The sequence below is a fragment of the Anopheles cruzii genome, chromosome 3 (assembly GCF_943734635.1).
Source record: "Anopheles cruzii chromosome 3, idAnoCruzAS_RS32_06, whole genome shotgun sequence".
In the NCBI taxonomy this organism is placed as follows: Eukaryota; Metazoa; Arthropoda; class Insecta; order Diptera; family Culicidae; genus Anopheles; species Anopheles cruzii.
The window spans coordinates 55524932-55538527 of record NC_069145.1 but is presented as its reverse complement, the minus strand read 5'-3'; the positions used below and the strand labels follow the sequence as shown (position 1 = coordinate 55538527).

At 45.7% G+C, this 13596-nt stretch overlaps 4 protein-coding genes across 4 annotated transcripts; 2 read left to right on the top strand and 2 right to left on the bottom strand.

Annotated features, from left to right (window-relative positions):
* The first annotated feature begins 3450 nt into the window (after window positions 1-3450).
* Window positions 3451-9222, top strand: LOC128271323 (inactive hydroxysteroid dehydrogenase-like protein 1). The gene is made up of 5 exons (XM_053008792.1): window positions 3451-4156; window positions 4338-4571; window positions 4812-5032; window positions 5174-5269; window positions 8658-9222. The coding sequence occupies exons 1-5, from the start codon at window positions 3979-3981 to the stop codon at window positions 8910-8912; spliced, it is 984 nt and encodes a 327-aa protein (XP_052864752.1). The 5' UTR covers window positions 3451-3978; the 3' UTR covers window positions 8913-9222.
* A 211-nt stretch (window positions 9223-9433) lies between these two features.
* Window positions 9434-10480, top strand: LOC128270631 (uncharacterized). Its single transcript, XM_053008040.1, has 2 exons — window positions 9434-9889; window positions 9950-10480. The coding sequence occupies exons 1-2, from the start codon at window positions 9434-9436 to the stop codon at window positions 10478-10480; spliced, it is 987 nt and encodes a 328-aa protein (XP_052864000.1).
* Window positions 10481-10504: 24 nt separating this feature from the next.
* Window positions 10505-11439, bottom strand: LOC128273465 (mitochondrial import inner membrane translocase subunit Tim21). The gene is made up of 2 exons (XM_053011432.1): window positions 11354-11439; window positions 10505-11202 (listed from the first exon to the last, which is right to left on the bottom strand). Exon 2 carries the CDS (start codon window positions 11199-11201, stop codon window positions 10530-10532), a length of 672 nt encoding a protein of 223 aa, XP_052867392.1. The 5' UTR covers window position 11202; window positions 11354-11439; the 3' UTR covers window positions 10505-10529.
* Window positions 11440-11840: 401 nt separating this feature from the next.
* LOC128270630 (deubiquitinase OTUD6B) lies at window positions 11841-12798 on the bottom strand. Its single transcript, XM_053008039.1, has one exon. The coding sequence runs from the start codon at window positions 12756-12758 to the stop codon at window positions 11841-11843; it is 918 nt and encodes a 305-aa protein (XP_052863999.1). The 5' UTR covers window positions 12759-12798.
* Window positions 12799-13596: the final 798 nt, after the last annotated feature.

Below are 13596 nucleotides of genomic sequence, written 5' to 3'. Positions count from 1 at the left end.
TAATTAATTGACATCCATCTGCGGCACGGAGAATGCTAAACCGGCCACGATCGCGACAAACCCAGCGAACCGGATCGCTGCCTTCGGTTCTCGGCGGGAATTTTCTACTTGGCGCTAATGCACGAAAACTGACTCCGTCCCAGAGTGCACCACAAGTTAAATTATAGTTCGCGTCCGCGAAAAATGAAAACAGCACGCAATCTGCTGATTAAATTTGGATAATTCGTCCGACCTTCCCATGGCCTTTCATGGCTGCGACTGCGCTGTCTCAGGGAGATGGCTAGGATTGTCTGATCCAAGAAAGCCGGCTTTTTCCTGACATGCGAAAGCCAGCGACTGTCGCACGCGTGCATTCCAAAACAATGTACCCACCGATTTGCTACACCGATGCCTGACCAAAATTATACAATTTAGAGGCTGTTTTACAGACGAAATAGCTGCTAACCATGATCGGTGGCCATTATGGCCCCAACAGAAACTCGCTCGAAGAGTCGCAGTGTTTTTGCAAAACATCCGATCGGCCTAGCACGTGCCGAAAACCTATTTGGTGTTAAATTAATAATTTCCGCCATCGAACATCCGAACCATGGCGTCCAATTTAAAACGCCCATCCGCCCGGGCCCGGGGGTTTCCTAAGCGTTCGAAAACCGATTCGTGATACAGATTGGCTTTTGCCTTTGGCCAGCTCCGGTGCCGAGAAGTGCAGCTCAAGCGATTATGTTGACGGTCGTTGCCTAATGCCGAAAGCCCACTCCTGGACGTTGCATAGCTCTCGTATTTGCCCCGCAAACGATGGCGCAACCCCCTGTTGACACCGTTCATCATACCGCGGCTCCATGGAGAGTGAGAAAATCATCATCTTTCGAATGTTACGCGAACCCTTCTTGGGGCGAGTTTTTGTCTCACCAGTTGCCCCGAGCCGCCCGATGCCGGCAAGCAATTAAATCGCCAAGGTCAGAACGGATAACGGTGGGGAAGCCAAAATCAACAATCCGGAATAGCGTAATGAATGGCGGCATGTAAGACACAAACCGGCCGACACGTGTGACGCAACCGTGTTGAAAGTGACGATCAAGTGTAAATTGTACCGCACAAATTACTATGGGAAGTTCAAACGGATCAATCAACGGCAACACCAATGCAGGTCATAGGTAAACACGAAACGATGTTGAATGAGTCTATAGCTTTGTTTTTAAATAAATAGTTCTTAACTCAACAACTGAATGCTGCATCGCTTGCACAAGGTTGTTTGGACATCCTTCGTTTTCTTCTTTGGACACCTTTTTCAACGTTCTTTTTTTCAATTGGGTTTAAAAAAGGGTTGAATTCTTAAAATTAATGGATAAAATACAATTTCGGTTGCAGAAAATTGAGAAATATGAAAAACTTATTTCTATTTCTAAAGTGGTAAGTCTTCAATTCAAATAGTACGATATTTGAAAAGCTCACTTCATTTAAGGTCATTTCCACCTCGGTGGAAATGCGCAAAATGTTGTTGTTCATAAGCAGAATTGTGGCTTTTGCTGTTCGGAAAACCCAAACGTCGTGCAAGAAACCAATCAGAGCCAAACAGAAACCCATTATATTCTCGGTAGATGGCTGTAGTGATCGATATATCGTAAAGTATCGATCAAACAATCTCAAGTTTGTGCTCGTTGTAACGGTGACATTTTATACAAAAAAACTTCTTTAGGCTTTTTTAGTTTGTTTTTGTAACAGTTAATCAAATGCAATGTCGGATTCGTCGATTCCGCACAGGCAATTTTGAAATTAAAAATGCACCTCGCAAGAAGAAACCCTTCGTCAAAAGTGTTGATAAAATCACAGAAATAGTCAAAGTTAATGTCATGTGTCATGTCAATAGTCATGTTAGTAATCAGAGCATCCGCCAAGAGCTAAAGACTAACCAATTAACAGTTTTAAGCCATTAGCGCAAACCTGGATGCGCAAAGAACCTCGATTTTTGGGTGCCACACGAATTAACACAAAAAAACGTGATGGATCGATTTTCCATCTGCGAAGTTTGGCAAAACGGAAAGAAATCGACCCATTTCTTAAACGGATAGGTACTGGTGATCAGAAATGGGTCACTTACGACAACATTTTGCGAAAAAAATGGTGGCCATATCTTGGTGAAGAAGCTCAAAACGGTGGTCAAACAATGACAAACAGCTAGGAAGGTGGATATATGGTGGGACTTGAAAGAAATAATTTATTATGAGTTGCTTCCGTATGGCCAAACGCTAAATTCAGATCTGTCAACAACTTCATCGTTCAAAGCTACTGATCGACCAGAAACGGCCAGAACTAGCCAATAGAAGAAGTGTTGTGTTCCATCAGGACAACAAAATCTCACGCACGTCTTTAGTGACTCGCCAGAAAGTCCGGGAGCTTGATTGGGAAGTTTTAATGCGCCGTATAGTCCGAACCTTGCTCCAAGCTATTATAACCCTTGTCTCACATTGCAAAACTTCCTGAGTGATAAGAAATTGAGATCAAGAGAAGAGTGTGAGAATTCGCCAACAAGGACCAAGACTTCTATAAGAGAAGCATTAAGAGAGGCAAAATTGCAACAAATTGGACAACAAAACGGTGCGTATTTGCCACAAATCGGACCACCCGAAACATCTTAAATAATGTTTTAAATTCACCCAAAAGTAACGCCGTTCTTTTTCCCCAACCTAATATTCATTCGATCTTTTAAGTTAAAAAAATAAAATTTTATCTAATCTTATCGGTAAATAATAATGTGAAGTAAAAAAGTAATTTGCGACTTAAGCACTTCAACACCACTTAACGCTGCAACACTTTTACTGCCGTTTTTACTGTCTACCCAGGGTCGTAAGATACGACTTGAACCCCGAGTGCCGCCGCGAACCTTATCAACACATCCATGACAAGCCAAAATTTTGTTTTGGTCAATGTTGGACTGTTTCTTAATTCGCCAACTGTGCTGGACGCCGAATTGGTACCAATGGCCACCAGTGTGCCCCGCTCTTCTGGACGTTTTGCTGGTGATGAAAGTCCAAATCCCCGAAAGCGACCATCCATCATCGCAAAGCATAGTTTTTAGGCGGCCCCAACAAAATGATCTCATCGCGCCAATGTCGCTTTGTACACAATTAGCACAAACCCGCTATAGTTGAGAGTCGTCCCCCCACAAAAAAGATCCAAACTTCAGCTTTCGACCCTCAGCTATCAGAGGCTATCTTTTTCCTTTTCGGTACAACCGGTCTGCATTTGGTCGCGAGCCATCATATTTTCGGCCACACGAGTTGCAGCTCTGCGCGGATGGCCCGCCGTCCACGCCGTCGTAACACCTCCAACAACTCCACGCATACCCACTCGTCGGCGCTAGCTGACCTGCTCTACACTACCAGCAAAGAAACCGCCGGAGCCGGGCCGACGAGCTGCGGTCGCGATCGGCTCAGTTTTATGCTGAACTTCGGACGGAACGGAAGCAACACGGCGTCCGTTCGTGGCGATTGCAAGTTACGGGCCCTACTTTCGGGCGGAACCTCTACGATCGCAGAGAGGTTGTTGCGTTCTATGATCGGGTGCGTCCCCGCGTTCGTCCTTGTCCGTCGGTTTGCTTTGGTTTTCACCCTACCCGGTGCACTGGCGCTTCTGTTCTGCCCCTGTGTGGTGTAGGCTTCGTGCGTGAATCAGCCGATGCGGTCCGTGATCTGGGGTCAGCGCAGAGTGGAGTGCGGTCTGACGGTCACGACGTGCCGCACGAATTCGTGAAGGTTCGAAGTGGCCCCCTTCGAAGGCGAACTGACCTAGCTTTTTTGTGCACTCGTTTAACTGACGTAAGTGCTGTGTGGTGCTGGCCATGTGTGTCTCGCCCTAGGGCAAAGGTTTGAAAGTGTCGCCGGAGAGTGTGCGGACCGAAACGAGTGTTCAGTGCTGTCATTCCGGGCTCGTTATCAAGTGTTCGACAAAGTTGCCTGCAGCGATTGACGCCGTCCTTGCATCATGCTGATACCGTGGAACCTGGCGCTCTGGGGCCTCGCCCTGATCGGTGCGTGGGCACTCGTCTGGTTTTTGTACGATAATCTAAAGTCGCTCGCCCAAATCTGTATCGCGCTGCTTGCGCCGTACTTTGCGCCGAACGAACACAAATCACTCGCCGAGCGCTTTGGCAAATGGGCCGGTAAGCCATCCGGCCCTAGAGCCGGAAGTTACCCGTCGTCGTTCAAATATGGCGACGATCTTGACCCTCACCTAATGCTGTTTGTTCTCGTTTTTGCCGCGATCAATGCGCACACTTTCTCGCCCGGTGCTGCCGCCGACAACTAACAACAACGCATCCACCTGGGCTTCGGCACGCGCAGTCATTACCGGTTCGACGGATGGAATCGGCAAGCATTACGCTTTCCAACTGGCCAGCCGTGGCCTCAACGTGGTGCTGGTCTCACGCTCCGCCGAGAAGCTAGCCGCGGTGGCGCACGAAATCGAGTCCAAGTACTCGGTGAAGACCAAGTGGATTGCGATCGACTTTAGCAGCGGACGCCACATCTACGACCAGCTGCGGAAAGAACTCGAATCGGTGCCCGTTGGCATTCTAGGTGAGTGTTCCGTCAACGCAAACCCCCTCCCTGGGCTCGTCTGATGGCCAATCGGTTGCGTCGGATATCTAGAACCGTCTCCTGCGCATAGGACGCAATCAACTTTAATCTGTCCAACCTGTTCTGAATCGTGATCTCTCGCTCCTGATAGAATTACGTCTGCCAGTTCTAATAGATCTTTAACTGATTCTGTTTCACCTTCACTAACATTTACATTAATGCCGTTTTATTGTTTCCCAGTGAACAATGTCGGTGCAAACATTGACTACCCGGATGATCTCGACAACGTTCCGGAGGATAAGCTGTGGCAGCTGATAAACATCAATGTCGGCGCGGTTACAATGCTTACCCGAATCCTGCTGCCCAGTATGAAGAAGCGTGGCCAGGGCGCAATCGTAAACATTTCCTCCGGCACCGAGCTGCAACCGCTGCCGTACATGGCGGTCTATGCAGCTACTAAGGTACTAAGGAGGCCGGGTTCGAAGAACCCACGTCGGTCGGCATTGAAATGTCACCAACATGCCACTCCACGAACGCAGAATGTTTTGCTTTCAATTAACGTCCAATTTCTGTGGCTTCTCTACTCCTCCCGATCGTCGCAGGCCTACATCCGCTACTTCACCCTGGCGCTGCAGCATGAGTTGGAGCCTTTCGGAATTACCTGCCAGCTGGTGAGCCCGATGTTTGTATCAACCAAGGTAAGCAACTAAAGCCAGCGCACGTTCCGGTGACCCACCCGGGAGGAAACCCCCGTCCGGTGTTGCCTCTCGGCGTGATCTCCGCAGCCGATAGACGCGATAGCGATCGATCGGTTCAGCTGCGCCACGGCGTGGAAGTGTCAAGTGAAACTACTTTGCAAAGTCGTGAACTTTACGTGACTCCGTTCGTTCGTCGAGAGTTGCACGACGATGGTGACTTGCGGACACCGTCGTGGCTGATAGTCGTGGCCGATTGGCCGATCGGCTGTGCCCCAATTCTCCTAACGTAACGGCGCCTAACGGGTGTTGCAGGTGTTAAACGGAAAGCGAAAGCAAAGGCGTTGTGCAATCGAGGTTCGAAGATACCTTATAATTAACCGATCGTAAGATCGGTTGATTCGTGTTGACTGTAAAACTAGATTCAAAGTCTGATGGAGAGAGCCACTAGGACTCGAGTTTGGTAAACAAAGAAGAAGTGGTGATTTTAATTATTTGTTTTTCCTAAAATGTGCCCCTTTCGCTCAATCCACCTGTGGGGCATTTTTGACAAGAAATGATTCGTGATCACCCATCCGTAGTGAAGTGAAAGATACTTCAAAAGTCCATACTAATGTGCTGCTTTCTCTTAGTGGCGTATCGTCACCGTGTATCCACGAGGCACGTGTGAATTTCGAAAAGAAAACCGTCATTCAGTGCGTGAAAATCAAAAACAGTAAAAACAAAATCGGGGAAAAGTTTTCGGCCTTAAACACAAAATCGTAGCACGGTTCAATCGAATTTTACGAACAAATCGTAAACAACCGGCACCGTTATGCTCTCGGGCCGGCTGCTTTGATGTCCGGTGGCAAAGATCCGCCGTCCTCGACCGAATTTTAATGTTCGATGGCGCGAATGTACGGCTGATTCATCTACGATTTGAATCTCTCACGCTTCACGGTTGCGGAGGTGTGTTGTATCGGCTTCGGATGAAGGCGGATGCAACAACCTTGCCAGCCTTTTGCTCCTAAATTATCATTTGCTTCATCTTCTTCGTTCTCCAAAGCTCCAAAGCCAGAGGCGAGTCAAGGCCACCATTATGTTGGAGGATGTAATCTTCAGCCATTTAAAAGCAGTTAAACAATCAAGTTCGTAGCACGAGTCAACCATGCTTTGTTTGGATAGTTTTTTGTGTAATATTGTTGGAAAAAGGAACATGTTCACATAATTTAAAACTGTTCATCATTACTTGCATCAATCAATTTTAAACCCGTTTTGTAAAACCGGTTTAGAATGGTTTTGATTGATACTCGCATTCATAAAGCATTTCATCCGCAATCCTTGAAGACGTACAGTAATTGAGGTAGGTCCAGAATAGCAGAACAGTTACTTTCAGTTGCCACTGGTCCCGGTCCACTGGTTGGCGGTCTTTTACTGGTTCTTCATAGCGTGATAGTTCGAGGTCGGTCAGTTGTCCGGGTGCTTCGTAGCCGGTTTTTCGCAATTTATGCCTCATCGACAACCAACGATGAACCGAAGCTGCACCGAGAACAACATAAGAATAGCACTATGCGAATATCAGGAAGGCTCTTGCGTTACAATGCACTATTCTTTCACGTTCATTTTTTGTTATGTATGACAAGGTGATTAATATTTGAAAACGGCAGCGAATACTTCATGGCGGCCGAGATTACCAAACTTCAGTCCAAATCGCATAAAACATCATCAGCTCAGCTTTGTTAACCATTCTCGAGCAAATGGAGACAAAAAGAACAGTTTTCATGGGGATTACGGCGGAATGTGCATCGAATGCTTAGCAGAGCGCAAGACGGTTCCGTCTGTAACTGACGTTGCTTCATACAATATTCAGTTTTGTTTCCCTCTCATAAAACCCGTACCAGCGATCAGCTACTTTATGCTTCAACCGGTAACACACACTGAACCACTAACTCGGTGAGTTTACTATGGAACAGAAATCATTAATCCAAACCGTTTCGTTGGTGTGTTGCTTCCTTAATTGGACAACAGCACATCTGCGAGACCACCTCATCAGTCTTGATCTGCGCTTCTGATTTCGCTTCGAATTTAAACAAGCTCTCAAGTTTGTGTTGTTTACTAAAACGACATTTCCGGTACGCGAGGCCGTTGTTGATCAGAGGTTTTGCAAAGTTACGTTATTCATCGCTCAGCAGGGCGGATTTGTTATATGAATGAAATATATTTATATATGTTGTATAATGTTGATAACTGCGAAATAAAACCGCCCAACTCATCAGTGATTAATCCATCCGTATCAGTGAACAAAACGGACACATTTTGACTCTAGGGTTTGAGCCATCCGAACGATTTTGCACGACTTTCTCTCATTGACCACACAAAACAGGTTCCAATATTTCATTTCTTTTAACTCTCGAACGTAGCAATCTCTTCTTTTTTGTGAAAATCGGCGGCCATCCGTCACGTTGGCACCCCCTCGTGTTTGTCTATCTTATAAAAAATGCGAGTCACGAATTGAATCTTGCATAATCATCGCAACTTTCGTCGCCTCCAAAGGAGGTCGTCTAACGTTCGGAGCGAGACGAAATATTCGAATATCGTTGCTTTCGAAACCCGAATCCAGCCTCCTTTATCCCTTGTATGGTGTCGGATGGTTCGTGGTGTCACAGCCGTTCCAAAGTCTTGCACCAAACCAATAGACGGCCGGTTGCGCAAAGTTTACTCATTTGGCCCTTGAAGAATCGAATTCCAAAGTGGTCCAAGTGAACGTGAAACAGGTTTTTGATGTGCCTGCGGGCTGGGGATATGTTTGGGGCTTAAGCCTACGGGTTAGTGTTCTGTAGCAGACGCAAAGACTAAAGCCCACGGAAGAAAAACACATACACACATCTTCAAACGCAGAGCCAGCACGAAAGGAGTTGCTGAAGCGAATGGGCTTAGCAAATGTCATAGGGTGAAGCACGAGGTTCGTAACGAGAGAATGTTCAGCAAAGAAGGTTCTTTTTCCCCCAGCATCAAGTTGTTTAATTCAATCAGCCTCTCGCCGTTCGCCGGCTCCTGGCACGTACATCTTCGCATCGTTTGACCCGTTGCCCTTGACTTTACGATGTGATTGCCAGTTGATGAGCGGTTCGGGCCGGATTGTAATTGGATTCTTCTACCGGGGTCTCGATTATTTGCATGATAGCTCTGCAATTATACTCCACCAATGTAATGTTCGATGTTCAATTCACCTCATTAGTCCTCCAGCATCTGGCAATCGAAGTGTTGGAAGTGCCGAATACTTTTGATTTTAACTTCTCATTTTCAGCGCTGCATGATTGTGCGAAAAAATTAGTTTGCTTTACTGTAGAAAGTGTTTGTCCGTTTTTACTCACTCATTGTTTCCTTTCCGTTCTGTCTTTCTACTCCGCAGATGAACAACTTCTCTTCAACCATCATGGAGGGTGGACTGTTCATTCCCAACGCTGAAATGTACGCCAAGTTTGCCACCTTTACCCTCGGTAAAACGAAACAAACCACCGGCTACTGGTCGCACGGCCTCCAAGTGGGCATCATGAAGCTGGCCCCCGAATTTATCCGGATCGCAATCGGCGGAGCGATGGACAAACAGTTCCGGAAGGAATATTTCGAACTGCAGAAGTCCGCCACGCCGGCACAGTCCGGGTAAATGGCGGGGCAGCTTCACAGGATTCTTGCTTGGAGCTGCTTCATTTGTAATGTGTGCATTTGTAATTGTTGGGTCGTTGCTAACCAGCAACGCTGTTGTTATTTGCGTTGAATGCGCCCAATAGGCCTTAGCAAGTATTAAACTTTATGCATAGACTGAGGTGTTTAGGAACAGTTCAGGTGCTGTGGGCACCATTTCGAGGCGAAAACCTAAAACGCATTTCATGTTTAAAGTTCAAACGGATGAAAAAAGAAACATTGTTGCTACCAACTGTAACAACTGTTGTAATAAACTTTAAGGAACGAGTAGTGAAAGCATTTGTGTATTTTCATCATTTATGTAACATATAGAAAGTTTTCGATGGTTATTCGTTGATTACCGAACGTTTCAATTTCAAATGCGGAGAAATAAAATACGCTTCGCAACGCGGCTGACAGTACAAAGTAAATTGGTTTCCATGGAGATTTTGTTGGTGTAAACGAAAAACCGCTTTTCACCAAGCGCTAAATTTTCCATTCGTCATGAAATTGTTTAGCTTCTACAATAAATCTGTTTTTATTCAGTATCGTAATCAGTTATGCTCAACGACCACCTTCATAGTTTTCCTGCTCTCGTTGGCGGCTTTTGTGATCCCGGCTTTCATTCTGTATTCTGTTCGCGGTAAACTATGGGAACAGGATCATCATCTGGTATACGAACAACCGAAAGTCAAGTTTTCGTACAATTACCTATTTATTGCGGAGCTAGAAGGAAGCGGTGACCACGAATCATCCATTGTAACCTGTAGTTCCTTCGAATCATTAAAATCCGCCACCGAAGAGCTTCCCTCCTGTAACGGTGTTAACGTTACACCGTACGATGAAGATCACGATCAAATGCTGGATCATCTAAAAGTGGCGATAAATTTTAATCCACCGGAAGAAACAAATCGACTGCAATTCTATACGCTGTTCTTCTTCCTCGAAGCTACAGTATCGGTGAGTAATTCATGAGACGTAATGTAAGTTTCAGTCTCACAGATCCGTTTTGTATTTTAGTCCCAGTGCAGCTTTGTGGTTCCCACTTTCGTATATCTTGATAAAGTACCGGCTCCTTGGCCAAAGTTCCAATCTGGCAAAATCGAACACCGAGGCTCGTTGGAGGCAAAGCAGTCGACATCGCTGCAATGTCCATTCTTTATGCGCCATCAAAAATCACACTTCAGTGATCGCTACTATCCTAATGAGAATACGACGCTGGACGAATTTCAGCCGAGCATCATTGCGGAAAAGATAGAATCCTCAAACCCTGCTTATTTCGGCTTCGAAGCAACACGGCACACATGGGAACTGGATGGGTCAGGAATGATAAATATCGTGCTGTTCGTGTCTATCGGAGCATCCGACAGCAGAAAGACGGCCCTTCTCTACAAAACGTCGCTTTGGCAGCGAATGCACCAATTCTGGACTGGATATTTCCCATTGCTCCTCGTGTGCCTGTGGATTGCGGATAAACTTAAGATGTATCTCTTTGAAAAATTTTACTTACGTGCCGTTGAAGTGCTGCCGTGGAAAGAAAAATACAAATAAAGTGCCTCAAATAATTAACATTAACACTGTATTTCACTCGAAATCCTTTTCACAAAAACGACTGCAGTGCACTGCTGGTGGAAGTGGAATCCTGCTGCTGTCTATTATCCTCTAGTATGATTGGATTTTGGCGATTGTAGTCCAGCTGTACGAAAAGGTACCGGTATTCGAACGATCCCGAGTCCGTTTTCCGTTTCTCTAGGTGAACGGTTCCCTTATTGCGAATGCCTTGAATGTAAAATTGCATACGAATGTATTCGACGCCGTCCTTGACGTATTTTGTGTGGGCAACATGGGTCCGACGTCCACGGCGGCTCTCTTCGCCGAAGCCCTTTATCGGCGAACCAAGTGCATCTTTCACCCGTGGCTCTTCCTTCACTCGTTCGAGCGCTTCGGAGTATATATTGTTGGGGCTGTCCGAGGAAAACAGCTCCCAAAATATAACGTAGAAAAGTAAGCCGGTCACACCGACACCTAGCATGATGACGCCCATATAGCTGGCCGTTTTTGTATTCTCCTTCACCCGTTCACCCAATGGCCGAACGTCCGTAGAAACATCTGTACGATCTGCTCCGGCGGATAAGGATTTCGAGGAAGAACTTTGTTTTGCAGCGTATTGGCGAACCAGTCCTAGCTCCGATACCAGTCCGGAACATCGTAGAAGCGCCAAAGAACACTGGCGTTGTTTGACTAGAAGTGAGCGTAGCGCAATCAGGGACATCCTACAATTTCAACACGGTAAAACTAATTATTCAGCGATACTAAGAATATTATGTAAACAGTGTCGTCAAACAGAAAATTCTATTAGAAAGGGTATTTTGAATAAAAAAGGGCTAGTCGCAACATCTGAACAAGGTTTAAAGAATACTTTACTTTGTTACTAGGTAGATGATACACCCGATTTCTAAAATCTAAAACCACTAGCAATTGAATACGAAAGAAAATGCAAATCTATTGAAGCAAAATTGCCGGTTAATAACAAATCGTTCGGTTTGTTTACCTTCTGGCTGTCAAATTTGACGGCACAAGATTCATAGAGGAAAGAAATGCCAGAAATTTGTCTTTCAGTTGATTTAATATTGTTTCACAATTGAAATTCATTTGACCATTTTACATTCTTCATCGGTTATTGCAATGGTTTAAGGCTCGCGAGTTTCTAGCCCTTGATCTGGCATTAAAAGCGAACAAAACGAAAGAAATATAAATTTATAAATTAAAATTTCAAGCTTCAAATTTCAAATTAACCTATGGACACGATATTAAATCAAAATGACATTTATTCGGCATACTTTCGCACTCAAAACCTGAAACTAATATTCGACATCTTGAAAGAGGTCCAGATGGATCCCCGTAATTCCTTTTATTGTTCACTTTCATCGCGCTTTTCCTCTACAACGGGAACGGGTTTTGTTGAGTTGTAATGCTCTCCGAGACGATACATATGCCTATGATATGTGAGAATTAGTTTTCTGCTAGCATCTTCTAGCTGGCCGTGCACTGTTGAGGGACCGTTAGCTTGTATAATTTCTATCGGACACTTTAAGCTGCTTGAGAGAGCCTTAATTTCTATTTCACCTCCCCAAACCTTTGTAGATCGCAGCTGTTGGCAGTATTTAGTGAAACCGGCCGAATCTAGCATGTCTCCGGTATCCGGGTGGCTCATGTAGCATATCATAGAATCCTTATTTGCTTCGATGTACTCGGCAGCTAAGTTGCGTAGCTCCGCCACATTGTATTCACCAATGCCCAGCAAGGATAGCTGATGATTAATTGCGTTGTACAGACAATCACCGTCCGCCGGAACGGCAAACGAAATCATCTTCCTCTGGCGCAGTGTTTCGTTAATGCGGTTATTTTCGATGATACGAGGCGAGTTCTTCAGCACCACCGCTTCTTCCTCCTTGATCCTTGCTTGCCGTTCCCGGTCATCCTGTTCCTTTTTCTCTCGCCTACGTTGTGCTTTACTAGAACGCGGCTCTTCCTGATGGTCTGATTTATTGTCCAATCCGTTTACTTCGTCGACAGCGGAAGGCTCAGTTCCTGAGTTTGTAGAGGTTCCGAGTGGTGGTTCGGAGATGGTGAAGCGTTTCAGCTCTTCCGCGTGGCGTGTGTCGATTTCCGCTTCCAGTTGGGCTATACTTTCTTGAATCTCCTTCTTTTTCTTTTTATCCACCTTCATTTTCTTCATTGATTGAATTTTCGATTGTAGCTCTTTCTTTTCTTTTCTGTGCTGGGTCAGTAGCTCTTCGCGTTCGGTTTCAAGCGCTGAATCATCCATCTTTTCTAAAAAACAATACGCCCAAACTTGTGTTGCAAAATGCACTGTGCTGCTGGCCCAAGAAAAGGAAATCAAGTTGTTAAATGCTGCGTAGTGAGTGCTGCAAAGGGTAAATTTACCGCAAAATCCACCTGGTTTTCGCTAAAAATCCAAATCTCAAAGCAGAAAAATATTTTCTTCCGACGAATCGGCTGTCAACAGAGATTTGACGTTCCGAATGAAAACAACATTTTGCCATGGGCACGTATGTCCATGTAGTTCAATTGATACACTAGTTTAATATTCCAGTTTGTTCACGAAAATATGTCTATGCAATTGAAATCAACACCACTTGAACCACGTTTTGTATGAGCTACGTTGCTACGTTGTTTATAGCTCAGGCAAAGGTGTAATTTGATAATTTTTCAAAGTACACTTAGAATTGACGTATGTGCCAGTGGAGCAGTGAACCCATGAAATTGTACAATGAAGTTTATGGACGGCGGTAGTGCGGCGGAAGGGTTGTGTTGTGGTTGGTGATGCTCGAACGCAGAATTTAATTGAAGCGTGCGCTCGGTGGGTGGTGTTTGGGTGTCCGGACGCGTGTCACTAGTGCCTAGTGCGGCTCGAAAATCACGGCCAGACACGATACGGCACTCGGCCGGAAAACATCGGTTGCGGTGGCCTGGTGCTAGTTGAATGCCAGGAAAAGTCTGTAAGTCTGTAAAAGTCTGTGTTCCTCCGCCATCGGATGGCCTGGCTGAGTAGTGGTCACGTTTATTCTGAAAAAAGTGGAACGCGGCTAAAAGTCAGTGCCAGGAGGCTGGTCAATCTCCCTCTCGACCGGCCCGGCTGCTCG

Bases quoted from the DNA above. Each gene is read 5' to 3' on its own strand.
- LOC128270631 (XM_053008040.1), top strand. From the start codon at position 9,434: ATGAAATTGTTTAGCTTCTACAATAAATCTGTTTTTATTCAGTATCGT. The intron at 9,890-9,949 runs GTGAGTAATTCA...TTTGTATTTTAG, and splicing joins TCCTCGAAGCTACAGTATCG to TCCCAGTGCAGCTTTGTGGT.
- LOC128273465 (XM_053011432.1), bottom strand. From the start codon at position 11,201: ATGTCCCTGATTGCGCTACGCTCACTTCTAGTCAAACAACGCCAGTGT.
- LOC128271323 (XM_053008792.1), top strand. From the start codon at position 3,979: ATGCTGATACCGTGGAACCTGGCGCTCTGGGGCCTCGCCCTGATCGGT. The intron at 4,157-4,337 runs GTAAGCCATCCG...CGGCACGCGCAG, and splicing joins GCGCTTTGGCAAATGGGCCG to TCATTACCGGTTCGACGGAT. The intron at 5,033-5,173 runs GTACTAAGGAGG...CGATCGTCGCAG, and splicing joins CGGTCTATGCAGCTACTAAG to GCCTACATCCGCTACTTCAC.
- LOC128270630 (XM_053008039.1), bottom strand. From the start codon at position 12,758: ATGGATGATTCAGCGCTTGAAACCGAACGCGAAGAGCTACTGACCCAG.